Source organism: Pholis gunnellus, assembly GCF_910591455.1.
Source record: "Pholis gunnellus genome assembly, chromosome: 11".
Lineage (NCBI taxonomy): Eukaryota > Metazoa > Chordata > Actinopteri > Perciformes > Pholidae > Pholis > Pholis gunnellus.
Genome location: NC_136538.1, coordinates 19,222,351 through 19,248,991, shown reverse-complemented (window position 1 = coordinate 19,248,991; position 26,641 = coordinate 19,222,351). Strand labels below are relative to the sequence as shown.

Here is a 26,641-nt window from a genome sequence, read left to right as displayed (position 1 = left end):
ACGCTAGAGGGCGATTCTTTGTTATTTACAGGTGAACTGCACAGATCAGCAGGTTGACATTCTGTAGCTGCGAGCTAATGAGCCTCAGAGCTGTTGGGGAGAAGTAAAGAGTGTTTTCCAATATTTGAACCGCATGAGATGCGCTTGATTCTTGACATCCAAACACGGTTGAAAGAGTACTCCTCTGATATAGCACTGTACTACACATGTTCTACTTTCCCTGCCAAACCTGGCCCGTACATTACCCACAATGCAAATCAACTGCAGACGGGTCAAAGATTCAGTCTTGTTATGTTAGAAGCCGCTAATGTAGCCTCGAGCTGCTAGCCTCAAGCAGAGATGAGGAGCGGGCTAAAGAGGTCAGTAAGATCACTTCTTTCTAACTCCACCACAACATTTTCTTAAATTTTCAAACTTGTAGTCATCTGCCCCAATGCTGAGTATAGTGACATAAATGTATCAGATTACACACTATTTTTAGGACTAAAATTAAGTGTTAAATGGTTGAGTTACATAACATAAGGTTACAGAAATCAAGCGCACCCACTGTTCAAACACAGGAAATGCCTCCACTTCTGGAGATCGAGAGTCAACCTTGCGGTGCTGCACAGCTCAACCGTAACCTCCAGGACATCTGAGTGAAACAGACAATGGACTCACACAAACATGCCCTGTGAGACGCAACAGTCGGGTCACAAACCCCGCCCTCCCTCCCCATCCGCACCATACCATTGGTGGAACCCTGCACCTGGGCATTGGGCTGCTGCCCTCTCCTCCCTTTGCAGAGAGATAAAGAAGCAAAGGAGCAGTTAGGGGAGGAAAGACCCATTCAACCACTCAACCAGCACACAACTGTACAAACCAACACACACCAAGTGTTTTGTGACATATTATTATGAGTCTGTGAAAGACTAGTCAGCATATATCCAGCTAGTTGGCAACTATTTTGCTCACAGCTTTCTCAGCATGTGCGTTTGTGTATGAAATATAGTGTGAGTATTTGATCAGAGGTACTTTTATGGTGCATTGTTTGGTCGGGTAAGTGTTTGTTTCTATAGGTCTTTATCTTGAGCAATGCGAGACAAGTTGCTTCTCAGTCTTGGGTCTACATCTGTGTGTGTGTGTGTGTGTGTGTGTGTGTGTGTGTGTTTTTCTTTGTACTCACTGCTGCTCCTCTTCTGTGTAAGTGTGTCGTCCAGTGAGTTGGAGCCAGAGCCTATGGACGAGCTGTCCTGGCTGTCCTGGGGAAACATCAGGAAACCGTCGCCAGTCTCCGAACGAGAGGGGGTCAGCGTGAGAGAGCGCATCCTCTCCCGGCTCTTCGGCTTGATCAACTTCCTCATCTTCAAAGTGATCCAGTTGCCACGCCTACCAAAAAGGAGAGACGAGGTCGTGAGTGAGATGGAGAGACCATCGGGAACAAGAGGAGGAAAGAAACTGGAATACAAAGTCAATGTATACTGATATAAAAAGAAGTATGAAGGCTGGATTTGAATTTGTTCCGTGTGTGTACTCAGCCTCCAAATCTTCACATAAATGTTTGCTGTGTACAGCTGTTAAAAGCTCTGCAGACCATAAATATTTGATGCAGCTCTGCCTGAGGCTGCAGTGTGAGTGTTTTCTGCCATTCCCCCGCCTCAAAGATAAGAGTCAACAAGCAAACTTGAGTTTTCAAGATCAGAGTCCGCTATGATACACTGACTTGTTTGAGTCACTCAAATTCAGGCGTGAGCCATTTTTACGTTGAGATGTTACCAGTCATGATCATGTCTTTGACACAAAATAGCTTAACCAATCGCCGTTGTTTCTTTCTTGTTTTTGTAAAGTTTTTTTTTTTTTTTACCTGCGTGGAGGCGAGGGGTCGTAGAACTTGTACTGGTCCATGATCTTCTCCTCCAGCTTCTCTTTCTGTCTCCTCAGCTCATTCAGCTTGTCTCTGATTGGTGGAGAATGAAGAGATGATCCACCAAGACGGACAAGAACGAAAATGCATGCAATGCAAACTATTTGTTTTGAATATCCCATAATCAAACATAAATAATTGCGGAGAGGGACATGGTTGCTGTCCGTTTTTTAAAAAGGAAACTTAGAGGTTTACATGTATTGTCTTTGCTCTACGTGGTACAGGTCCTTGCTCTCCATGGTCTGCTCCAACAGAGTGCGATTCTGCAGCATCAGAGTCTGGATCTGGTCCAACAGGTGGCGATTCTCCTCCTCCAGGTTTCCTTTCAGCTGGCTCAACAACTAACACACAGACATCAATAGATATATTAAAGAGATGCTAAGACACCTGGGCTTAACAACAAATATGATTCATCAAAAGGGGTGAACCATCCACAACACAGCTGGCTTAAGAAGTCGTCTCTACAAATACGACACATGAAAAGAGGTTAACGCGCCAAAAGACAGCTGGCTTTCAAAGTGGCACACAACACATAATGGGAAATTACAGAGAAGATGAGATGAATGGGTGTCTCCTCACCTCACACTGATTGGTGAGCTTGGTGGAGGTGATGTCCAGCTGCTGGAACTGCTCCTTCAGTTTAGAGAACTCAGCCTCCAGCTTGGTCTGGTCCAGCTTGGCGCTGTTCAGCTGGGTCTTCACGTTCTTATGGTCCAGCTGGAGATTGTCATTGTCCTTCACCAGTTGACGATGGGTATTATTCAGCCTGAGGAGAGAGCAGAAGGGTTCCTAAATATATAGACATGCATGCATGTAAAAGGGGCTTTTCTAATTTCATAGAAACATATGGTGTAATTTAAGGAAAATATCGCTACGTTAAAATGTCTTATTCATACATTTGAATAGTGTTTTAAGGTAAAAATAAATATTGATACAGGTTGATCTGACCTATCATTTTCTTCTTTGAGCAGTTTGTACTGGTCAGCTGTGGCTCGGTGCGTTTGATTCTCTAGCGCCATTTTTTCCTGCTGCTCCTTCAGATTTTTCTCCAGATCCTCCAGGTCTCCCTTCCTCTGCAAGAGCTGCTTGTACCTGCATGCATAAATTCACACACACAGATTACAAAAGCATGCAGTTACATACATAGTTAATACTGACCTCATAAGACAATGTTTAAAAAGGTCAAAGTAGTGTCTAAAGTTATGAGACTTAAACTGTAATTAGACGTGCCCATCCCATGCTCCTAAAACCCAGCCTCACTTGTCCTCCAGGTCCCTGTGCTGCTGCTCCAGGCTCTTGTGGGAGCCCTTCAGACCCCCATGCTTTCCGATCAGGGCTTCATACTCGGCCGCCTGCCTCTCGTGGAGCGCCGCCAGCTTCTCGTGATCGCGGAGGAGCAGCTCGTAGGTGGACCTCAGCTCCTCTTTGTCCTTCAGGGCTCCCTCGCGTTCACCCTCCACGCTGCTCTGCTGGCTCTGCAACTGGGCGTTCTGGGCCATGAGGGCTGCACTCTTCGAGCTCAGGGTGGAGTTCTCCACCTGCAGGACGGGACAAAGACAGCGATATTAGATTAAGATAAGTTGGACTGGGCTCTTTAAATCAAACATCAGAGGACTTATGTGTAATGTAAGTAGTGTTTTTGTCTACAGGGGGCACTGTGTCTCTGTTCAGTTTGTTCTCCCTCTTTGTAAACTCCATCTATACAACATCAGCATCAGTTTCCTTAGTGAGCACGGCGGTTTCCTGGTCTCAAGCCCCTCTTCAATCATGACTAGCGTGCGTACTGACACACATACACACATTATGTCCAGGTGCTGACACACTTTCTGTACCTTTAAACAGTGACAGCTTTTCAACGCCAGTACACACACACAACCCACATACATCAAGAGACACACACCCACAGAGACAGCTAGACGCTACTGTATGGTCAGTATAAATCCTGTCGCCCATAAGCAGGGTTTGAATTGCTGCCAAACAGGGAGCGCAAGTCTAAATCCATACCAGGGAGCTCAGCAGCCTGGCAAGGCAACTGCACAAACAGAGCGATGTTGAAAGAAGGCTGAATAGCTTCTCTGTTGTTTTGCATTACATACATTGTTCAAAAACATTTTCAGATAAAACAATTTATATCACATTATGACGTGTTTGATAATCTTGATGTAAAATCTACTCGTCCGTTATTCTTTTCTGTATCAACTGAGTGTTTCTACCAAAGATTGTGGTCTATAGTGTCTTATTTTAGCAATAACAAACTTGTTACAGTCGGCTCACATTTGTGGATTTGAGTATGAATTACGTGTGTGAAGGAACAGTCATCCACGGCCTACTGGACACTATTGTGTAGAACGTGTAAAGGATTACCTGCAGCTTGGCGTTCTGCGTTTGTAGTGTCGTATTGTTCTCCTGTAATGAAGCGGTCTGTCTCTGCACGGCCACTATCTGAGCCTGCAGGTTGGAGCTTTGAGTTTCCAGTTGTTTGAGCTGGCACCTCAGGGCCGCCTTCTCAGCCTGCAGCGTGGCATTCTGGGGGAAAGGGATACATAATATAAAAGATATTGGATAAACAAGAACACGTTCAGAGAAAAACACACAATCCAAAACCATACATTTTTGGAAAAGTCACACAAGCCATTCTGATATTGTGCTAACTTACATTCCTCTCCACCTCAATGAGTCTGTCTTTGACTTTCAGCAGTTCTCTGGTGGCTTCATGACTTTCTTTCTCCCATTTAATGACAGCCTGAGGGTCCTCCCCTCCTCTAGGGGGCGAGCTCAGCACCATCCTCTCCTCCTCCTCCCTCTGCCGCAGCGCCTCGTAGTTTTTCTTCACCTGGAGAGAGACGCGCGAGTCAACACATAACTCAAAGTGTTTTTTTGTGCTCCTTCAGTACAATAAAACAAATTCCTCAAACATAAATAGGTGAATCCAAGACAGCTGGAAAATGAAATACTGCTCCAGGCTCGACAGTAAAACTACTACCGGTAAATGATAAAAGCAGACTACATTAGTAGAACATGGCATGAGTAATGGTGAAGTACAGCAGCAGACAGGATCCATTATAGGTTCACAGCTGAAACTCAGGGGTCATCAACAGAGGCTTCAACTTTTCCACTCAGACCTTTAGCTTTGATTCGAAACATGCGCCACCCTAAAGGAAAGCAGACATCCTCCACTCCACTCCATCTCGTTCACAGACTGCTGCCGCCTCATGAATAGATAAAACTGGCGATAGAAGTGGAAGAGTGAATGAATAAATAATGTATCGGCCTTGAGAAGCCCTCAGTGTTTTGGACTGCAGCGGAAATATTTTGGCGTTTTTTGGGCTTCGTGGGAGGAATGTGATTTTATGATGGGTCCTCTGTATTGTGGTTGAGCTAAGCTTCTGCATGCAGCACATCCAACATACTGTAGGTGTGTGCATGTACTTCTACGTTTAACAGTATGGATCTGTGCATGTGTTACTGACTGTCTTGAGCTCCTGGCGTAGCTGCTGGTTGAGGTTGGAGGACTCCTGCAGTCTGGCCTCTAGGGCGGCGATCTTCTCCTCTTTAATCTCCAAAGATGATTTCAGAGTTGACTCCAGTTTGTTTTCCAGGAGCCTAAACCTGAAAATAAATACTCAAGTTAGCTCTGTGTGTGTGTATTTGTGTCTTCGGTCTAGAGTGTGATCACACGTTTGTAATCCTAAACACAGATAATGCATTATCGTCATTGCCCACAGCACAGCAAGGCCAACTGACTTCTTGGCAAAGAGTGTAGCAGGTGCGGGAGATATCGGCTCAGAAAACTCCCACAGGATGATTCTTCAATAGACTCAACACCTGATTTAAAATGGGCCACATTGCTGACTTATTTGGACTGCTAAAATAAGACCTTAGTCGATCCTCTTGGGATCAGTATGATTAAAAGTGATCAGTGCTCTGGGTTCTCCGTTTTAAGAGCCATCACAGCACAGTGACCTTTGCTGCTTGTGTGTGTCTTTGTGAAATGATACCTGTCGCTAGAGCTCTCGTCATTCAGCAGCCTCTCTTTGTTCAGTCCAATCTTCTCCAACTCATGGGTCAGTTTGTCCAGATCATTATTCATCTGCTGAGTCCGCAGCTTCTCACTCACAAGCTCCTAAACACATGCACACACAATTATTCATCAATAAGTAGTAATACAAATGCATGATGTTAATGTGAGAGTCAACACTGATAATGCTTCAGTGTCTAAGGTTATCAATAAATGAAAGAAAAAACACACTTCCTGCACCAGCAAAGGATTATGACGGATAAATCTGGAAACATGTTGGAAGAACTATTGTATGCAGACTTCTATTCTTACCTCTCGGAGTGCGTTGAGTGTCTTCTTATCAATGGTGCTCAGTTTGACCAGCTCCTTGTTCTCTCTCTCCAGGTCTTTGACTCTCGTGCAGGAGTCCCTGTAGAAGATCATCTCCTTGCCCATGGTCCGGTTCTCTTTCTCCAAGGTGGAGATCCGCTGGTTGTCGTCGTCCAGCTTGGAGTCGCGGATCTCGGCCTGCTGCCTCAGCCGCTTGTTCTCCTTCTCCAGGTACTTCTTGTCTTTCTCTAGCTGGGAGCTCTCCTGCTCCAGAACCTTGTTCTGTGGGATAACAGGACGTAATGCAGAGCAGACGGATAAAACATCATTTGGTGGAATTTACTCTTAGTCTCTCTTAGCCTTGTAAATACATGTTTGGCAAAAAAGGACACATTCATTTAAAAAGGGCCAAAAATCAAATTTCGACAAATAATCTGGGATAATCCAACTCTGCTGGGTAACGCGCTGCAGTTTTATCAGAAGGAACTAAATGAGTGGCGGGTGCTGCTCAAGTGCCAAATAACACATTTTCACATTATTTATTTTAACACATAATATTCTGTAGACTGCTGCATCACACAGACTCTCTTCCGTCGGCCTCAAATACAATTTTGGGCCAATCTGATTGACCTCATTCTGCCAGGCAGAATCAATCCATCCCAAAAAAAGTCACAGAAGCTGTTTCAGTAAAACCCGTACAGCTATCCAAATTGATGTTGATCTTGTTCTGCTCCAGAGAAGAGTGCAGTCCAAAAATCTGTATACTTTTTTTTTAAACACAGACTGTTTTCCAGGCTACCATTTCCCACATTTCAGCATTTATTGCTACCTAATGAATGCAAGTGAAACAGTTCTTTTCCTACCTCCTGTTCCAGCTGCTCCAGGCGTTTACTGGAGATCTTGAGCTCTTCCAGGTTGCGTTGGAGGGTTTGATTCTCAGTCTCCACCTCTTGCAGCTCTTCCTCCAACTGTTGAATCTTTTTGCTGCTGTTCTCTAAAGCCTTCTGCAGGCGCTGGTTCTCTGTATCTAGGCCCTGGTAACTCATCTGGGACAGGAACAGGAAAAGCCAGATTAGGATATTAAAAGCATCCGTGAACTAGTTGCGCTGCTCCCTGATGCCGTCACATGGCAGATCCCCTGCAACTTACCTGTAAAAATATTAATCTATGATAATAAAGGTGCCATTACCTCTACAGCTGTTCTGCACATCACAAGTTGTCTCTGTTAAGGACCATTTAACTCACACTGGTGCCGTTTAAACACTTTAAATAGCAGTAGTCTGCTTTTTATTTCTCAAAGAAAAGCGTCTTGCCGTTCATGGTTACATTTGAGCTCCGTCTTACTGCTCTCCAATAACAGAAGTACTCGCTGTATGACTGGCCGTTGCTGAAGTTTTACCTCTAATCTCTCCGTCTTTTTGGACGAGGCTTTGAGCAGTTCCATGCTGCGCTTCAAATGGCTCCTCTCACTCTCCAGCTCCCTGTTCTCGGCCTCCAGCTGAGCAGCCTTAGCGCCCGCCGACCGGAGGCTCTCAGCCGAGCGGCGAAGCTCCAGGTTTTCATACTCCAGCTGGGAGTTCTCCTTTTCCAGAGCCTCCAGCTGGAAGGCCATGTTCTTCAGATTGTCCAGCTTCTTCTTCAGACGACGGCCCTCCGCCTCCAGATCCGTGTTCTCCTTCTCCAAAGAAGACACCTACACATACAGAGGTGATGATTAAAGATGAGGAGTCGAGTGCTTCTGTTTGAAGAGTAACTAAAGACAGAGTAACTAAAATTGCACATCTAATTGTATAACATGGAACAGAGGCTATTGAAGTTGGACCATCTGGGGAAACTTGCGCTGACTGACTAACGGAGCATACAGACACGCTGTCATCTCAAACTAAAAACCAGGTAGAAAACAAAATGCACCAGACCTTTTCACAGGTGATTCCAAGACTGGCTACTTTCTTCTGCAGGCTCTCGTTGTCCCTTTCCAGCTTCTGCATCAGAACCTCCAACTCTTCAGCTCGCTCACCTTTCTCCTTCACCACTTCAAGCTCCTTACCTGCATTAACAAATAAAGAAGGAACAACCAGAATGTTAATCATGTGAATTCAAAATGAAAAAAAACAAGGAAGTTGATGTATAGAAAACAAAATTGTCAAAATGCTGATTCCAATGAACCACAAAAACAGTTAAAAAAGCGTGTCACTTACGAAGCTGCTTCCTTTCAAACTCAATCTTATTGAGTTTGGCGGTGGTCTCGCAGATGGACTCGTGGAGAATGCGATTCTCTTTCTCCACATCCTTGACCCGGGCCTCAGCACCAACCTGGCAGCGCTGGCGCAGAGACGACACCGTCTGGCTCAGGTGCTTGTTCTCCTGCTCCAGACCCTTCAGCTGGAAAACAGATATCAGAGTATTAAAGACAGCTTCATTGACCACAGTAATCTGTGAGTGCAGCTCGTCGGGTTTTCTCTTAAGTTAAACTAATTAAAAGGTGTCAGATTTGGGTCTAACAGCGACAAAGTCCTTGCAGACACAGCGAGCGACTGAATCCGGGGCCACAGAGTACCAGAAATCTCTGTAGTCAATAAAACATAGTGGCAGTTCCACCTAATAGTTCTTTCAGCCAAATGCAAATCAATTGCACAAAGATTGCTCTCAAAAGAACTCTTTATAGACTTTAGTAAATTACACAGCTTAGTCATGTTCTTGGAGCTTCCTGGAACGAGAATCAATGATGGTTTTGTGGAGAGAGCAGCATCTATGACGCACAGTCTGAAAGCTACGTTTGTCTGAATGTGTTGGTGCATGCGACCATAAGCTTGTCCAGTATACAGACCGTAACGTTAACGATATTCCAAAGCACATGAATGCTTGATGTGATTACAGTCACTCTCAGAACAGTCGGTCTGTATAAGATATTAGGTTTACTGCACTTACTTGTTCTGCACAATGAGTGAATTCAGCAAAAATGTGGCATTCAGGAAAAACGTCAAGTAATTATCACTCAGAAGATTTAATCCACATACATAGGGGTGTGAATGCTTCGCAATCTAAAATGCTTCTCGATTCAGTACATAGGGATGATCATTTCAGGATCTACGCCGGTCCGCTGTGCGCAATAAAGGCAGTGTGGCAAATTATGGCATAAAAGCAGAGTTAGGTGTGTATAAGATTATATTTTTATATATGAAAAGGTTTTATAAACTAATTGCAATAATGTAAACACACAGAATGAAACATTTATTCATGCTAAACGTGCACAAATAAACACGTTTTACTAAAAAGTTTACTATTTCTAAATGAATATCGATTTCAAGTATACCAACTTCAAGTTATACAAAAGAAATTAAATGCAGCCTGTTCCATAAATACAATTCGTATGCTTTTATTTCTCAGAGATTTGCTATTTTCAAAACTAAAAAATAATAGTTTTGGGATAAGCTTCCCAAATTAAATCTGTGTGTGTGTGTGTGTGTGTGTGTGTGTGTACCTGTCTCTCAGAGTTTTCTCTGAGTGTTTCCAGAGTCTTCTCCAGTAAAGCCTTCTCCTTCATCAGGTCAGTACTGAGCGACTCCGCGCTGCGGAGCGACTCTCTGTCTGTTGTCAGTTCACTCCCCAACTGCTCCAACTGTAAACAAAGTCGAAGTAACATTTTAAGAAGACACACTATCTAGATTGGGATTTAATTTACTGATGGTGGCTCAGTAATGAATGAACCACATATTCTAATATAATATGTGATTCCCAGTCGCAAAGAAGCCGGTGCAATTATTACTCCACGATACAAACATATAATGCATCACCTCATTCTGTCACAGCTCTGCAGAAAAACTCACACAAGTTAATGTACGGACACACTCTACCAGGAGCTGCATTCACATTTTAATGTGTTTTGGCTCTAAACCTCAAGTCACTTTGAAATAAATTTCCCACTTTGGATTTTGCCTTTGTGAGAGAAAAACACAATTTCATGCTTTTTATTCAGAGGGCACAGAGGGAGGCTTATGTTTCTGAAAATAGCTGAGACACTTCTCCTAGCGAGGGGCGTCTGGGTGTCGAAGACTGGAGAGAAAAGGCAATGCAGGGTTGTGTGGATTTACAGCTTTGCTTTCATCCTCCTATCCTCCCCTCTCTATACTCTCTCCCTGGTTTCTCTTTCTATTTGTCACTATCGCTGCGTGAAAAACCCTAAAGCCAAGAGTTTGGGTGATATATTATGGATGAGTGCCGGTCCAATATGCTAATTATGGTGGTGACCGTGATGAGGGGCAGAAAATTAAACTGTAATTCCAACCGATGCCGTAAAGTGAAATGTAAACAAAACAATGAAGCCCTGGGATACCACACAAAAGAATAGTGTAAAAAAAAATACTTTGGACTGATACAGTATCAGATATCTTAGTATGTTAATGAAGTTTCTCCAGAAAAAATGAAAAACAGGAAATTATTAAGAACTGTCAACCACAGAAAAACACACTTCAATACACAGTCCGGCTTACTTTCTGGTTCAGTCTGTTGTTCTCCTGGTTGATTTTTGCCAGTTTTGTCACAGTGTCCTGACTGGCGGCTCCTCTGAGCTCCTCCACAGTCTTCAGCAGGGCCTGGTTGTCTTTCTCCAGCTTCAACAGACGGCTGGAGGTCAGCTCATTCACCTCCTCGCCCAGAGACTTCTGAGGGGCTGAGTCAATGACCGCAAGAAGATGTGGATTATACATCAACAATTCAACAAATACGAATAAATTAAATCAATGTTTGGTTTAGATTTTTGGTGTCAAAGCCACAGTCCATCAAAAACTAAATAAATACAAGGCCCCTGGGACTAACTCAGAGGTCTTAAAGCTTTTAAAGTGCCATTTTAACAAACACACAACACAAAGTCTTTATCCAGATCCCTGGCTAGTTAAACCTCTTAACAGCTTTTATAATCCAAACGCACAGATTACCCTCCAAGAGCCACTGAATATTAATTACAGGTCTTAATCAAGTGGAAGGAAAACCCAGTGGAGGCCGGGCAAATGCCGAAGGGCCATGGGGATGACGCCAGGGCCAAGAGCCAATGAGCAAAGCCGGGTCTGTCGGCCTTCTGAAGCCTTCAAGCTGGTAAAATCAGGTGACTTGTCAGCTACATGATACTTGGCTCCATCTTCTTCTTACCGTCAGTCAGTTCTGGTGTCTTGGATAGTTGCTCCAGTTCCCAGCCCAGATGCAGGGACTCGTCCATGCTCTGTTTCTGGGCCATCTCAAGCACAAGGTTCTCCTCCATCAGCTCCTCCATACGTTTACGGTCCATGTCCCTCTCCTGGAGATAATCGAGATGGACGGTGTGTTGCGATAAACAAACGCTCGACACTTGACTGATGAAATGAATGTGCCCTTTTACTCTGATTTGAACCCCCAGCTTGTCTAAGACTCATCACACTGATCTATAAATCATCTCACCATCTCCAGGTCATGGATCTTGGATTTGAGCTGCAGACTCTCTTTCTCCAGGAGGTGCAGTTTGTCAGAGCGGGTCCGGCTCGCATCCAGCTGCTCCTCCAACATGCTCTTAGTCTCCAACAGGACCTGGTTGTCCTCCTTCAACTCCTACAGAAACCGCCACAGCAACAGAGAATACAAGTTAAACAACAAAACATAAACCCTGGAGCCAGAAGATGTACATTATTACTTTTAATATCAGTACTCTTACTAGAATCAGAAGTAACAGTATTAATAGTAACAGGATGAGCAGAAATGCATCATGAGATTATGCCGCATGGACCTTTTATATGGGTCACATGTTGCTTTGCGTGCTGTTCACAACATGGCCAGTTCGAACTAAAATGATGAAGTCATGTTTATGTTTCAAGCAATAGCTAGTTCCTTTAATGTCAGCAACCCGATGCTAAATTATCCCCGGGGTGTCTTTTACCAAACACTGTCATCGTGGCTTGAAGCAACGCTCTGCGTGGGGCAGTTGTGTGTACCTCGACTCTGGCCTTGTAAAACTCAATGTCGTGAAGTCTCTCCTTGTATCGGCTCAGCTCGCTCTCCAGTTTGTCGACGCGGATCGCTTTCTCTCTGAGTGCGTCCAGCTCGTCGCGGTACGCCCGCGCCGATCGAGCGTCCGACACCAACTGGTAGCTCTGCGGGAGTTGACAGCCAAATATGTAGAGCATAAATATGTGGATATGCACGTCTCCAAACGAGGAATCACGTGAACAAAGATGTGAACAGATATACAATCATGAATCAAAAGCTACAGTTGTTTCTACGAGTCAGTGGACTGTAATCTTGCATGACAGACTGTTATTTATTCACAGATAATCTACCAAAGGCTTGTCTGTTACATAAACAGATAAAGAACAGAACAAAACTCTACACACTATCAATTACCACAAGCACGCATACACCTACACGTCCTCCCTGCCCTGAACTTATCCACCTTGTTTACAGCATTTAGTTCGTCAGCCTGCTGCCCACTTCAAAATCAAAAGCCGTGTGAGGCTGTTGCTAGACTAAAGATAGCTCTAATAGCCTGTAATGAGCTAAGTCACTAGCTAGCTGATTAAAGCCTGGCAGCGCTGCAGACATAAAGTACTAAGAAAGAGGAGGGAGCTGTAGGCAAAGGGAGGATGAAGTCATATTATGAATGTTTGTGTGCATGTAGGTGTGTGAGGGATCACTGTGACTAAGTTGCGTTACCTCTTGCTGAAACCTCTTGAGCTCCACTTCCATGTTGTCAAGCTCCTGCCTGGTGTCCAACAGCTGCTCACTCTTCTCCTCTCTGAAAAAAAAGAGAGCGAGAGGAGTTAAACAAAGGGAAGATGGGGAGAAAAGGTCACAGGATGTAACCTAGAAAGAGGAAGGACAGGGAGAATGCCAGGAGGTAGGGAAAGATACAGATGTCTCTGCAGCAAAAAAGGCAAGAAATATGATGTTTTGTGTCTCTGCTCCTGTGATGAACATTAAACTGTACACTAACAATCACGGGCCAAGTTTTTCTTTGTGAGTGCGTGCTTGTCTGCGCACCAATTCAGAGTATTAACAAGGACATTCCTTTAGGGCTGTTTCCATTTCACAGCTTGCAGCGAAATCGTTTAATGGTAGCAGCCTATTGACATACTAACACAGAAAAATCACATTTTACATAATCTGCCAAAAAAGCTTCACCATCTTAACTTTACTTTTAAGTATTTTAGTTTCAGTCGGTAGGCATTTTGATAATACATTGGGTTGTTTCCGAAAATGATTGCTGTTAATAATGCAAGAATATGGAGTTGAGTTACATTGTCAGACAGAAGAGTGAACTAAAGACTCAACTAAACATATTTAAAAGCAATCCTACTTTTCTGGAGGCCATTGAGTCTGTACATTTCACTAAATTTCTAAATTTGAAGTAATGAGGCTTCTTAAATCAAACTACTGTTAGCATTCAAACATAGCATACGCAACATCCCGTTAGGCATAATAGGCCTTTGTTGAAAGACAAAAATATAAAAGTTGATTTCAAGACATGAATAAGCCCAATAAACCATTCTCTCGTGTAAAAATAGCCTATTGTGTCCGGTGTGTCTGAGCTGTGATGGTCATGACATAATGTCTTTCCTGTGTCCTGCTTTGAATTCAGCTAATAATAAACAGCCTTCTTCATCACACTCAGCATAACACACAGTGACAAACAGTGAGGGGAACAACGGCGATAATAAAAACTGAAGAAAAGTCAGAGTCCTGTGACGACTTCGGGGGTAAACGTATGCAAATCTGCCCCCGAGGCTCAAACCCCGCATCTCCTTTTATTCTGGAGAATTTTCAGCAACAGATAAGATCAGAGAAGGAGAGAAGAAAGTGTTACATCTGATTGCGCAAGCGTTGCGAAACATAGAATTAAATGCCTCACTCTTTCACCCTCAATGGTAGGGTCTCACTCTCCCGTATCCATTTGTTTAAGTGACAGCGAATACGGCAGTCACCTAAAGGCAGACTTGCTGTCTATGTCAGTGTGTGCGTGTTCTCCCGGCTCCTTCCAACCACCGAGGGAGAATGTGTCACACCGCTTTGAAGGAAAACAACTGCATTCCTGAGATGCTGTGATGCTGTGATGCGGTGAGTGTGAGTGTGTGTGTGTGTATGAAACTGCAACACTGAACATCTGATGGCCTATTTGATTACAGCTCTCTGGAGACTCAGGTTGCATCTCAATAAGCAAAAGGCACCCTTCTTTTCTTTCATTTATCTCCTTCCTCACACAGTTAACGTTATTTGGAAAGTATGAGTCGACATGCAGGCAGGATTTCCCTTTACCCAGTTCTGTTTTCATTTCATCAGTTAACCCCCTCTACCTCCTGCAGCCCCTCCCCCCCTCGCAACTCCCCGTCCCACAATCACAAACACCTGTCAACCTTAGAATGGAAGATTAGCTCTGGGCTCATATTATGGATGCAGCTGGCTCTGCCTCTTATGTTAATGGTTTAACACGAGCTGCATCTGCGCAAGCACAGACACAAACACTTGTATGCACTGCTGTCTTTGAAAAGCCAAGAAACAAAGGCAACCTTTTCCAGGCCACTCCATGTCTAACTGGTAGTCTTCCTCGTCTTAATCTCAATATTTCCATAACCCTACAACCCTACATTTTTAATACTTTTGAACTGTTTAACTATAATAGCATGCCAAGGAACAGGGGGGGTGTACCTGTACGCAGTAAAGACATTAAAAATATTTAAAAGAAACTTACCAAACCTGACAAATGATTTAAAAATTTAAAATTGAGGAACATTTTAAATTAAAAAAATCAACCCTGACCTTCAGTATTCAATTTTACAATAAACAAATGATGTAGTCAATGAATTAGTCCTGCAGGAACATGGTTAGTTAAAGAACAATTACAACGCAGCAGAATTGTTTAAAATACTATCAATCAGTCTTGAATAAAATATGCACATTTGGTTTGGTTGTAACCAATTCCAGCATAATGGGACATTCCTGCCTTTTATGTCAATGAGCTATTTAGGATTTGTAGTAGTTAATGCTTTACATTTGTTTTGCTTGATAAATAGTTATATTTCAGATCCAATAAATTCAACTGAATAAATGTGGGTTTTTTATCTGGATGTTTCGAGGCCAGTCCTAATTGCACATCTACACCCAGTTGCCAGTTTATTAGGTTGATCTATTTCATGCAATAAATGCTACATCCACGAGGTTGTAGTATAGTGTGTGGTGCTGTTGAAGATGTTGCATTGTACAGAGAAGGATGTATTGCAGGACTGTAGAATCAGACTGCATTAGTTTTAACTAGGTGAACCTGACAAACTGAGTGTATGTAATATCTTGGACTGTGCTGAGAAAGAAAAACAGGTGCAATACATTTACATTTAAAGCTAACACGGGTCCTTTAGAGGTAAGTGAATGGAAGCAGTACGAAATACATTTTTGGCCTGGGCATTGGGTTGACTCTCACGCTGAAGAATAGCATCTCCAAATAACTGTGTTTCATACTGTAGGCATGAACTCAGTGTGTGTGAGCATGAACAAGAGGAGGGAAAGCAGCCAGAAAGCAGTAGCTTTATCTAACATATTAACAAACAGACCACTGTGGGACCACTGAACCATTCATCCCCCCTGGCTCTAACCTGGTCTCCTTCTGACACACAAACACAACCCTAAACAGTGTACACACAAATCTCCATTTGTATGCAGAGAGACAATATTTGTCTATGTGCATACACCCAGACACAATAAAACACACTCTTCCTCTGCCTGCGAGAAGAAACTGCATCATGTGAGCAGACTACATCAGCGTCGACTGACTTTAAGCCCTTTTTCCTTGTCTGGTCCTTCGCAACAACAAGTAATACCATGGCAACCAACAAACAAAATAACTCACTGGCTTGTCGGGTGATGTTCTAAAAGCCCGATTTAGGTCTACTGAAGAAATCATCATGATGTAGATCACGGATGTATAAGGGTGATGTCTACAGTGATGAATGTCAGACCTTTTCTCAGCAGAGGGTGAGAGCTGCACTCCATTCTGAGTTACAACCAATTGTTGAAGAACAATAAAGTCAAATAGACAATGGCATGTGTGTGGGCTAAATGCAAAGGAGACAGAAAAAGATCTCCTGCAAACTACAGGGGCAGAATGACTCAGCATTCAAATACGCTCAAAGGCCTTTTCCAAATCCTTAGGGTCGCTAGGAGATTAAGTGAGCAAGATAACTTGTTTGAATAAGTTCTTCTACACTGGAAGTCAGATCCACTCAATCATGCAAAATGATTCCCTTGAAGTAGGACCGACGCATTATCTGACATGACACGGTCATTGAAATCTAATCCATGATTAGTTTAAGTGGGGATTTTAATCTTGAAAACAAAGAAAGACTGAAGTACACAATACCTCAGGTTCTGTCAAAGCATTCAGTAACAAAACAGACTCCAGGCCAGCCAGTCTGCTAACTTAGATGTGACGTTTGTGTAACATTTAAATACTTCCCCTTGTCAGAAGGTGCTCCCTTTTCTTTCGACTGGTCTTGTGTTGACCATTAAGCCTTCGTCTGGCAAGGGATTATAGCACTTTAAAAAGGAAGCTCTATTATTCATAGGCAGAATTTAAAAGGCCAAACAATGATGCATGTGTGTGTGTGTGTGTGTGTGGCGCAGTATGACATCATAACAGCCTGGTCTTATGTGAGTAATGGAGATGTAGGGAGGAAATGAACCGCTGGTCTCTATGAATCTTCCTCTCTGCATAGTCACCGTCTTAAAGCATCCTGCTTGAGGCTCGGATGAAGTCATTAAAACTACCACTAACAAGTAAGAGCATACACTCATAGTGCGCTCCCGACAGGAATGTGATGAAGAATCCCATTCACCGTTGCCCAATCTCAGTATTTTATATCTAGCTGATAAAGCCGTGGCACTCACAGTTCCTGTCGAAGGCGTCTGATCTTGGCCTTGGCATCGGCCAACTCCACAGAGAGGTGCTGACGGCTTTCGGTCCTCCTCATACTGGGAGAGTCGCCGGGAGACTGGGTCGGACAGGGAGCCAGCGGAGACAGCTGCACACAGTCTCTCTCCTGGGTTAACTCCACTATAGTCTGCATGGAAAGAGGGAAAAAAGAGAATACACAGGTAGTGAGGTTTCTAGCTGTGTAGGTGAGTACAAGAGTGCGTTAATAGAAGTCAGTTTTGACTTCTCAAAACCAGACTTAATAAGAGAACATACTACAAATAGTGTTAAAACATAAATGTAATTTCTCATTTGTATTCAGGGGAACTAAGCATCATTGCTATTTCCTGCAACGGCAGCAGTTAGAAGTAGAATTCAACATTTGGACTAGTATTGACAACAAAGATGAGAGTTGATTCATGGATTCACCCAAAAGCACCCCCACTACCCAAAACTAGAACAGAGGCAAGAGGGCAAAAAGTATACCCAAAGTCCCACACACAGCCGATTTTGATCTATTGTCCCAGAAAGGAAATGGGATTTTAATTGAGAGCGGCTGGACTACACAGTGATAATCTGGAGGCTATTAGAGCCCCCGACACACACACAAAAACACACACACACAGAGATCGGCTATCATCTGCACCCTATGGGTTGGAAACTCATTTAATGACGCATATACTCTAAGTAAAAAGCACACACACACATGCACACACTCCATCAACGAGACAGTTAACAGTTTCAACCCTTCCTTCCTGAGGCTGCTCTTTTGTGGTAACGTAAAAGAAGGGAAAAGTTTCCACATAACCCCGACTAGAAATAGCTCACCATGTTCACTATCAGAGTTCTGCTCGAAGAACTGTAACAAACAACCAGAAAAGCCCACCGCACTAAACCTCCCCAAACATACATAGAAAAAGAATATAAAAACACAGAAACCCACTCTTTACTACTACTACTATTGCTGAGGTTGCTTTATTATTATAGTATTATATTAGCACACACACACACACACACACACACACACACACACACACACACATATGTATGTTATTACCTCCAGCTGTGTGTCCCTGTCATCCACCAGGCGTTTGAGGTGGAAAGCCAGATTCCTGGAGAGGCTGTCCAGGTCCTCAGGAGGCATTTCCCCACTTTCCAACCACTGCAGGTCCACCACGTTCTCCTGATTATGAGTCACCTAAAACCACAAACATTCATGACACTTTGTCAGACAAACAGAAAGTTGAAAATGAACTATTCCACCATTAGCAAAGTGTACATTCGATGAGTGGTAACAAAGCTAAATGAGGTCCAGGAGATGAAATATCTTAATTGTCTCCATGCTTTTGGTTTTCTATGGAGGAGAAATACCTCTTGGATGTGGGACGCTATGGAAGCTTTGGTGTCAAAGTCCAGAGTCTGGATACACTCGATGTACTCTTCCTTCTTCTCGCACTGTAAACAGAGGTGGGAAGAAGAGAAGAAGAAAGACACTGATTACGTTACAGTGTAAGGTGGGTCAGAGGCCAACTGGAGGTTAGGGGAGCGACATTGCAGATATGTGACAGACACTGATCAGATATATATTTCCAGGAAGTTGTATTTAGGAACAAAGTCTAGTCTTCAAATGTGACTTTATCTTCTGGATCAGACAAAGATCATGTTCCTCTCTCGCTGGCAGAAGATGAGATAAGAACAAAACTCAGCACTACAGACGTAAGCTCTTATTCCCTGTGTGCTAATTTTTACTCAGCACCAGGTCTTTAATGTAAGCTGAGAAGCTAAGAATATTAAGTCAGAGTAACACGCATGAATGCAACTATAGTGTCTTTTTGCTAAAACAACAGGGCGTGTGAAAGGTCTATGCCCTTGTCTGAATGCAATCAGAGCTGAATAGGGCTTTGTCTCAAGACAGGAAAGCCATTTTTTACAAAGCATTAGCTGTACAAAAGAGTTAAATCCTTTTATCAAAAGGGAGCAAATGGCTGTTATCAAGGAAGGGTGAATCAAATGGAGACTGGCTTTGAAGTTAAGGTCCATACCAGAGCACGATTACTGCCTTCATAACTCCCTAAATGAACCCAGGGGTTGAACCGCACCACAGTTTGATTAAAACGGACTAAATGTTGGCTTTTGAAAGCTCCCTTTAGTGTTTAGGTGGACTAAACTGTGCTCTTACCTGGACAGCGCAGCCTAGTAGCAGCAGCAACAGTTTCTTCATCTCCTCCAGACCTTGTTCTAAAGAAGAAAATAAAACACAAAGACAACAAACCATTAAATCTGTCTCGTTTCTATTTTGTCTCGTCTGACATTCTGTTGAACCTGCTTTTGTGGTTTCATGAGGAGCAGGCTCACAACACACAGACGTTAGTGAACAAATTATGTTGATAGTTTTATTGATAGCGATCAGAAACTTTGCCTCGAGCATGTCACTTCAAAAATGAGCGATCTGGTGATTCATGGAGGATGTTAACAGACATGATTAGATTTGTAAAAGCCTTTCTTTAAAATAAAGCCCCACAAAGTGCTTTGTAATTATCTAGGTTATAGCAGGTGTTTCCTAGACAGATCTTACTCATCGGTCTACTCTTCAAATATATACTCAAATGTATTTTCCTATAAAAAAACAAATCAAGATTTAGCTTGGAAAAACCGTCCATACATCTCACATTTACTTGGACACACCAATTAACTAAATTCTTAGTTTGTTTCAATTCCCCCTAATAAACCCCCCCCTCTCTAGTAACAGTACCACAATGTTTTCCACAGTGTAGATCGCTGACAGGATGAACTCCCAGTACTCTTCCACATGTCAGGACATATTGTCAGAAACGGCTGAAACCAACAAACAGCTGCTAGCCTGCTCAACAGGCCTGAGCTCATCTGGGGGATTTACTCCTGAACAACAGTAAACCAGGTGGTGCCTGTGTGTGTTACACTGACTAAGTGGTGTGGTATACATGCAATTTGTGAGTCTATGTCGATACCAGGACTATGCGTTTCCCCTTTTAGAGCACTGCATTTGTGCATTTGTGCGTTTGTTTGTTTGCATGCATGCGTACGTGTGTGTGATAAACTAGCTCATCATGTGGCCCGGGGGGTAGTGAGTGCAAACACTGTGCGGCTCTAATAATAATAAATCCAGATTAGTGACAGCATGGTTTTTGTCTAGGGTGGTCTGTTTGCCGCTCAGTTTAATGGGCCAATCATCAGCTAAATGGCAGGCATACAGGAAGTGTTTTCTATGAGATTACAATTTGGGGGACTTTCCAAATGATTTAAAATGAAAATCAAATCGGATGAATAAAGCTACTTCTCAACATTATCGCAAACGCTGGAGAAAGGAGTCAGATTGTTTGTGTAAAGCACCAATTTAGAGAGCGGCAAGTAGACGACCAAGCAGTTCCTTTGGGAAAGCTCAACAGAGAATCTATCCTTCAACTTTACAGAATCCTCCTGACTACCAAGTACATCTCCATCCTCTCATTCTTCTTGAATCAATAGAGACACACAAGCCAATGTGTTATTGAGCAATCTAGACCTCGATGTGGTCATGAAGTATTACGTTAAATGATCATCTTTTAAATGCGAGACCAATATTCTACTCATGACCATTAATCCTTGATCAAAGGCGCAAGCCAGCAGTTGAAAAAGGACAAACTATCACTGATAAGAGAAAGAAAGCTGCTGCGCTGCTCTCTAGACATACACTTTGTACTTTTGGTTCAGTCGGTGATGTCACAGCGGGTTGTTTTGCATTACAGCTGGTGGAAAACTAAAGCTTTGCAGCAGCCTTTTTCCCCTGTAGGTTATTTCACTGTTGATTTACCCATTAAGGCTGGATGATGTTTGGATGTGTCCATCATGGAAATTCAGCTGAAATTACATTCGTTCTGTACTGCAGCCAAGTAAAGAAGGTGAATTTTGTTTTTCTATGTGTAAGGGGAACTTTCCAGCTTTGGGTAGGACATTACAGCTAAATATATTACAAAGAAAACATGCACTAGTCTGTACCACCTCTCACATCTTTCAGACGTCAGGGATGTGTCCGGCAACTTCTGAAACTTTCTAAAGCTGACAATCAGACAGACACTTCCTTTCGTCATTCCTTACGCAACTACCTCTGTCATGTTTTGTGTGTACAACCGAGGGCGACACTATGAATGGCTGAATCTAAAACTAGTATCCCCATTTCTAAAAAATTATTACGTTTCATTCCTCTCTCCGACAGCAGATTTTTAAACCCACCTTTAACGTCGGACTAGGAAACGGTGTTTGTAGTTCACCTGAGCCTTGATGATGTCACTCCTGCTGCAGCCATAACCAACTTGATTAAATAACTGCAACTGCGGAGGACTGATTGTACCAAGTAGCACCCAGACATAAATGACACGGCTTTATGGGTGTTAACTGGGACACTGATGGAAAAGCTCAAATGAAGACTCGAGTTCCTTGCCATCTATCCACCTAAACCTCATTTCCATTCCTGCTATAATGGTAGTGTGCTATCAGTCAAGAGGATGTCACCGTTTTATGCTTAGTCAGTACTAGAAAACCCGTAATCAGCACCTGCATTCGGGATAAGAGAAGAAATATTCGGCTTTTGAAGAGAATAAGAGCAAATTTGGGCCTAGAAGGATGACGATAGATAAAACTTAATTCTCAAAGCTGCGGGGCTTAACGGTGCACTATTAGAGCTGTAGGAACCTATTCTGGTCAGGGGAATGGATTTAGCTCAGCAAATCTACTGAAGCAACATAGGGAAGATAAGGACCCTCATAGGATAAATAATTTATACAGCTAGAGAGGGGGAACAAGAGGGAGAAATGGTAAGAGGGAGAGATGAAAGGAAAGGAGACAAAAGAGGGAAAGAACCACAGAGCACAAGCAACACAAACACATGGGAGGGATGTAGAAATAGAGACACCCAGAGAGAGAAAGAGAGCAGGAGGGAGGCAAAGAGGCAAGGTTGAAAATAGAAAAGAGAAATCTCCCTCTAGCAGCAAGGAGGCTTCAAGGAGGCGCTGCCATCTCTCTGCTAGCCTCCTCTTTTCTCCCTCGCTTCATCCATCCATTTATTCTCTGCAACACGCATCCACCCATCCTTCCTTCCTTCAACATTGTTACAAATCATCTGCGCCTCCCGAGTGTTTGCGTTCACTCATCTAGGCTTCCTTTTTCGCCTCCTCTCCTTCCTCCCCTGCTTTATCCTCCGAGCAGGAGACAAAAGGTCAGACGGACAGTGACTAACCCTTCTTCCTGCAACGCCATTGTTAATCTGTGTGCGAGGATGTGAATAAGACGAAGAAAGAAGTGCGGCTGCCTACATGTGCAATCAATTGCTACAAGCCTCTCTTCTGCCATGATGAATAGAGTCATTGAGGACCCGATGACTTGCAGTTCAGTGGTGAAACTGGTACAAGCAATCCGTTATTGCTTTGACAGCCTGCCAGAGTATATTCAGCCCATCTCACTGGAACAGTGGATGGAGTTGGCTGAACCCTATTTTCAGATTATTTCAGGGGCATATGGGTTTATAAGACAAGATAGAGTGTCAAGTGACATAAGAAACAATGTCCGAACAACCCAGTCTGCTTTTACACAAGCAGCACTGACCCGGCTCATCATAAAGAAGCAAATGATGAAAACACAAAAATGCATCTTAGTCAAATTAGCATTTTCTTCTGCTTATCCATTCTCATAGCTTTTAAAGCCAACCCAGTGCGTACATCTTCTCAGTCGTAAACACACACAAAAACAATTCAGTCTATTCATTTCTTTTCTATGGAGACACGAGACACCACAACACTGTGGAAACAGACTGCATAAACACACCAAACATTCGCCTACACACTTGGAACACTGTTTAGTCCAGAAAAAAAAAAAAAAAAAATCAGGCCTGCTATTTCTGCTAGAAAAAGTTTCCCCTTTGCGCACACACACATAACCGTCAAGCCCCTCGGTTAATGCTTTCTGTCAGCTGTCTACAGCTGTCTTTCCTGTTGTTGCTACTGTTCTGCTCATTGGGAGGAGCTTTCAGCTACAGCCATGTTCTTGATCCATCCACATGTTTGGCCATATTTAGGCTTGAAGTAGTGGAGTGAGGATATGATGTTTTTGTAGTCAATCACTGCAGACTGAATTCATGAAATAACGATAACATAAATGACTGCAAGTGACGTGTGTGAAGCAGCTACGGGACAGAGTAACCAAACATATTTTGAGGGGAAATACTTTACGTTATCAGAAGATCAGTCCAGATCGCTGCTGAAAATTCACAGGCTTTAAGATAGACTAAACAAAGGAGGCACTGTGTGTGTGTGTGTGTGTGTATGCAAGCATATGCGCTAAACACGACATGCATGCACAAGGTTAGTGTGCGTCTGTGCATCTCACTGTGCATGCATATGGGCAGACTAAGGTAAATTAGAGCCTTGGGGTACGACAGTGCATTCCCACTGTTCACAGGTTTTAACACACCCCTCCCCCACCCACCGATTGAACACAAGTGCACGCACTCACACAGGCGCAGAGTCGTCCCCTGCCCCCTAATGAGAGCATAATAAAAGCCACATGGCCAATGGCTTTCAGCTGGCAGACGCTGAGCCAGAGAGTCAGACTCTACAGCCACCACTGGTCTGACTGACTGACTGATTATCTGACAAGCTAGAGGGTAAAGGGCAAAAGAAACCCTGAGGAATGCAGTCCAACGCTTTCTGTCTGCTCCGGTCCACTTGCTCGGAGCTGCCCTCCGCTCTCGTCTGAGTTAGGTCGACTTCAGTATTCAATTAAGTTCTTTGTAAGGCTGCAGATCGGGTTTTTCAAGGTGTAGATCTTCAGAAATGTGCTGCTTTGAAATTCAAACAGTTGAAAATATTTTGGGAGTTCTGTTCATGAAAGAATTGCTCTTGGCTTCACAATAATGATGGCCTTACTTATAATAACACAAACCTTTTGCAGGGCAGATGTTTTACCTCTAAGGGGAATCAACAACCAAATCATCCTCGCATGAAAAAGAAACGCAAGCAAACACGACGACGCACATCTATGCGAGTGTACACTCTGCAGCCTCTTATTGTTCGTTTATTTACCCTTCATGCCTGTGGGGAGCAATGGTGGTGGTGAAAGTGTGACAAAAGCAGCTGAGGGAGGACGGGGATTTAGAAGCCATTTCATCAGCTTAAAAAAAAAAACAGGTACGAATATCCTTCAACACGCTGCGTCAGCTGAGCCTGGAAACAATTCACTGTGAAGAGCTGATGATTACATTTGCAGAGATGTACACAAAGGCTACGAAGCTTTGTGTGGACACACTTTTCCAAAAAGTAAAAATACAATGACGGTGTAGTGGTCTTAGCTAAAGTTTCCCAGTGTCGGGCTATCGTGCCTGTAATAGATGTTATCAGGCTGGGAGCATTTTTTCCAATCACAGAGTCATCAACACAATCCTTTTATTTCCACAGCCAGCACAGCACAATCTAATACGAAGGCCTGCTACAAGTTATCTTATCTCATCTCTTAGCTCACAGGCTTCATCGGGGTCACATTGGGATATCAAGTAGCAGTTGGGGCTGCAGAGGTCAAGCTGCTCAAACATGTTTTCATGAAGCACAAACACTTGACACTGCGCTACTGTTGCATCAAGGCTGCTCAGGCATATCAAATGTCTGCGGTCAGCATAGGTCGAAGCTTTTACTGCAAAATGGTTAAATTAATTTAACACTTCAGGTGATAGAAGTACACAGAGTTAGCGTGCCTTCTTGTCTTCTCAGAGCTTCATTAAACCAGGGCAAAGTGTTGGGTTGTGGTTTGACTAATGGCACAAGTATAATTATGTTTCTCAGTCTTAAAAGTTAACTTTGTAATACTGCTTTTTCCTTCCCCTAATATTTCTTTAAAGTCATCCATGAGAATGATCCCCTTCTTATGGTATGCATAAAGGCCAAAGACTGAAACGACTCCTTCAACCATGTCTCAGAGAAACACGTGCAGTCAAGGTCAGAATCCATCGTCGAATGCTCCAAATGCGCCTCGTTAGAAACAATACTTTATAACAATAATGTTTAAGTTACCACGTAAAAGTCATTTTGGCTTAGAAGGTGGTTCCCAAAGAAAACAGCATTGCCAACAGTTTTAAAAACTTTCATTTTGCCTTTGTTTTAAAAGACTAGTGTCAATGTGTCCTTGAAACCAACCCATTCATCTGTCCAACACAATCAGCACTGTTCACTAACTTCTGTGAAGTCTCTAATTCTGCCATCAAGTCCATTATTTAATTAGCGTGAGTTATGAGTGGCAGTCCAATAGGCAGCTCATTATCGTGTTAATGGGGAAACAAAGAAAGGAAGTGGCTGGAAAATTAAATCTACATCCAGAGAGAAAGTCACTTGAATCCTCAAAGCAATGGATAATTAAAAGAGGACTATTGTTGCAAGTTTGCTGATGTTTTATTAGAATGCATGTGTGCTCCTTGTGATCTGTACACATGCTTGCTGCTCAAGTGATTCAACCAGAGGAATGTCTTGAAGCCGATATGAATATGTTTCTGTTTTCATTATGTTTAGAGGCCAAGAGCACTCAAATTAAAACCGGTAGAGCATTGGTGAAGGTATTATAATATGGTGGTTGTATTGTTTAGCACACTGACACTTACCAGACAGAGGGTTGCGGCCCAGAACCAGCACGTTTGGCAAAGGCATCATCACCAGCTGCTGGAGGGTCTCCTGTTACACAAAGAAATAAAAAAGGAAGTCAGGAAGAGAGATCAATATTTAGCATTTAAAAAGAATTACAGATATGAAAATGGAGAGATGCAATTTGCACGACTCTAACCTAGCTCAAATAACTTGATCTAATTATTCTTATTAACATAAGGAGTTTTAAGTGTTGGAGTGTGCTTCAATCTTCCATTGACACGTACGGTATAGTTTGTGTTTGACTGTTGAAATAAATGTATTTCCATTCGTGTTAGTCCAAATAAAAGCTCACTATGAAAAAAATAATTCAGCTTTTCACACAAGAGAGCCGACGTTATTCTGCACATCCCCATTTCAGACAAGTTTCGGCACTACAGTAAAAACGCTATAATACAAACGCTATAATGACAATCCTCAGGGCTTTGACAATTTGAACGACTGTAAAATCACCTCCAATCAAAGACGGTAATAGTGAGTGGCAAGTCTGGGGTTTAAGTTTAAACAGTGTGTGTGTGTGTGTGTGTGTGTGTGTGTGTGTGTGTGTGTGTGTGTGTGTGTGTGTGTGTGTGTGTGTGTGTGTGTGTGTGTGTGTGTGTGTGTGTGTGTGTGTGTGTGTGTGGTAGGTGTGTGTGTGTGTGAGAGAGAGATGATGCAAGTGACAGCGGTATTTATGTCGGTTAAATTGCTGGTGCGGGTTGTGCCGCAGGGCCCCCTCCATTCACATGTCAATCATGTAACCCAAAATGAAACTTTGAGCTGCAGTTTACAGCACTCATGCGGACACATGCACCAAA

The 26,641-nt window shown here is 43.1% G+C and overlaps 1 protein-coding gene across 1 annotated transcript in view; it reads right to left on the bottom strand.

Moving 5' to 3' along the window:
- ccdc88ab (coiled-coil domain containing 88Ab) overlaps window positions 1-26,641 on the bottom strand; it is a gene marked incomplete at its 5' end in the record, with an annotated part of 58,553 nt that overhangs the window by 7,355 nt on the left and 24,557 nt on the right. Inside the window, 27 exons of the mRNA XM_079169115.1 lie at window positions 730-777; window positions 1,166-1,368; window positions 1,844-1,936; window positions 2,099-2,244; window positions 2,483-2,669; window positions 2,852-2,995; window positions 3,164-3,441; window positions 4,268-4,429; window positions 4,560-4,736; window positions 5,374-5,512; window positions 5,902-6,026; window positions 6,234-6,512; window positions 7,094-7,276; window positions 7,630-7,923; window positions 8,147-8,277; window positions 8,429-8,612; window positions 9,712-9,849; window positions 10,721-10,899; window positions 11,376-11,520; window positions 11,661-11,807; window positions 12,188-12,346; window positions 12,906-12,987; window positions 17,127-17,299; window positions 18,209-18,349; window positions 18,523-18,606; window positions 19,331-19,389; window positions 25,805-25,874. Of these exons, the coding sequence (XP_079025241.1) occupies window positions 730-777; window positions 1,166-1,368; window positions 1,844-1,936; window positions 2,099-2,244; window positions 2,483-2,669; window positions 2,852-2,995; window positions 3,164-3,441; window positions 4,268-4,429; window positions 4,560-4,736; window positions 5,374-5,512; window positions 5,902-6,026; window positions 6,234-6,512; window positions 7,094-7,276; window positions 7,630-7,923; window positions 8,147-8,277; window positions 8,429-8,612; window positions 9,712-9,849; window positions 10,721-10,899; window positions 11,376-11,520; window positions 11,661-11,807; window positions 12,188-12,346; window positions 12,906-12,987; window positions 17,127-17,299; window positions 18,209-18,349; window positions 18,523-18,606; window positions 19,331-19,389; window positions 25,805-25,874 (4,150 nt within the window). The remainder of the gene's footprint in view (window positions 1-729; window positions 778-1,165; window positions 1,369-1,843; window positions 1,937-2,098; window positions 2,245-2,482; window positions 2,670-2,851; window positions 2,996-3,163; window positions 3,442-4,267; window positions 4,430-4,559; window positions 4,737-5,373; window positions 5,513-5,901; window positions 6,027-6,233; window positions 6,513-7,093; window positions 7,277-7,629; window positions 7,924-8,146; window positions 8,278-8,428; window positions 8,613-9,711; window positions 9,850-10,720; window positions 10,900-11,375; window positions 11,521-11,660; window positions 11,808-12,187; window positions 12,347-12,905; window positions 12,988-17,126; window positions 17,300-18,208; window positions 18,350-18,522; window positions 18,607-19,330; window positions 19,390-25,804; window positions 25,875-26,641) is intronic.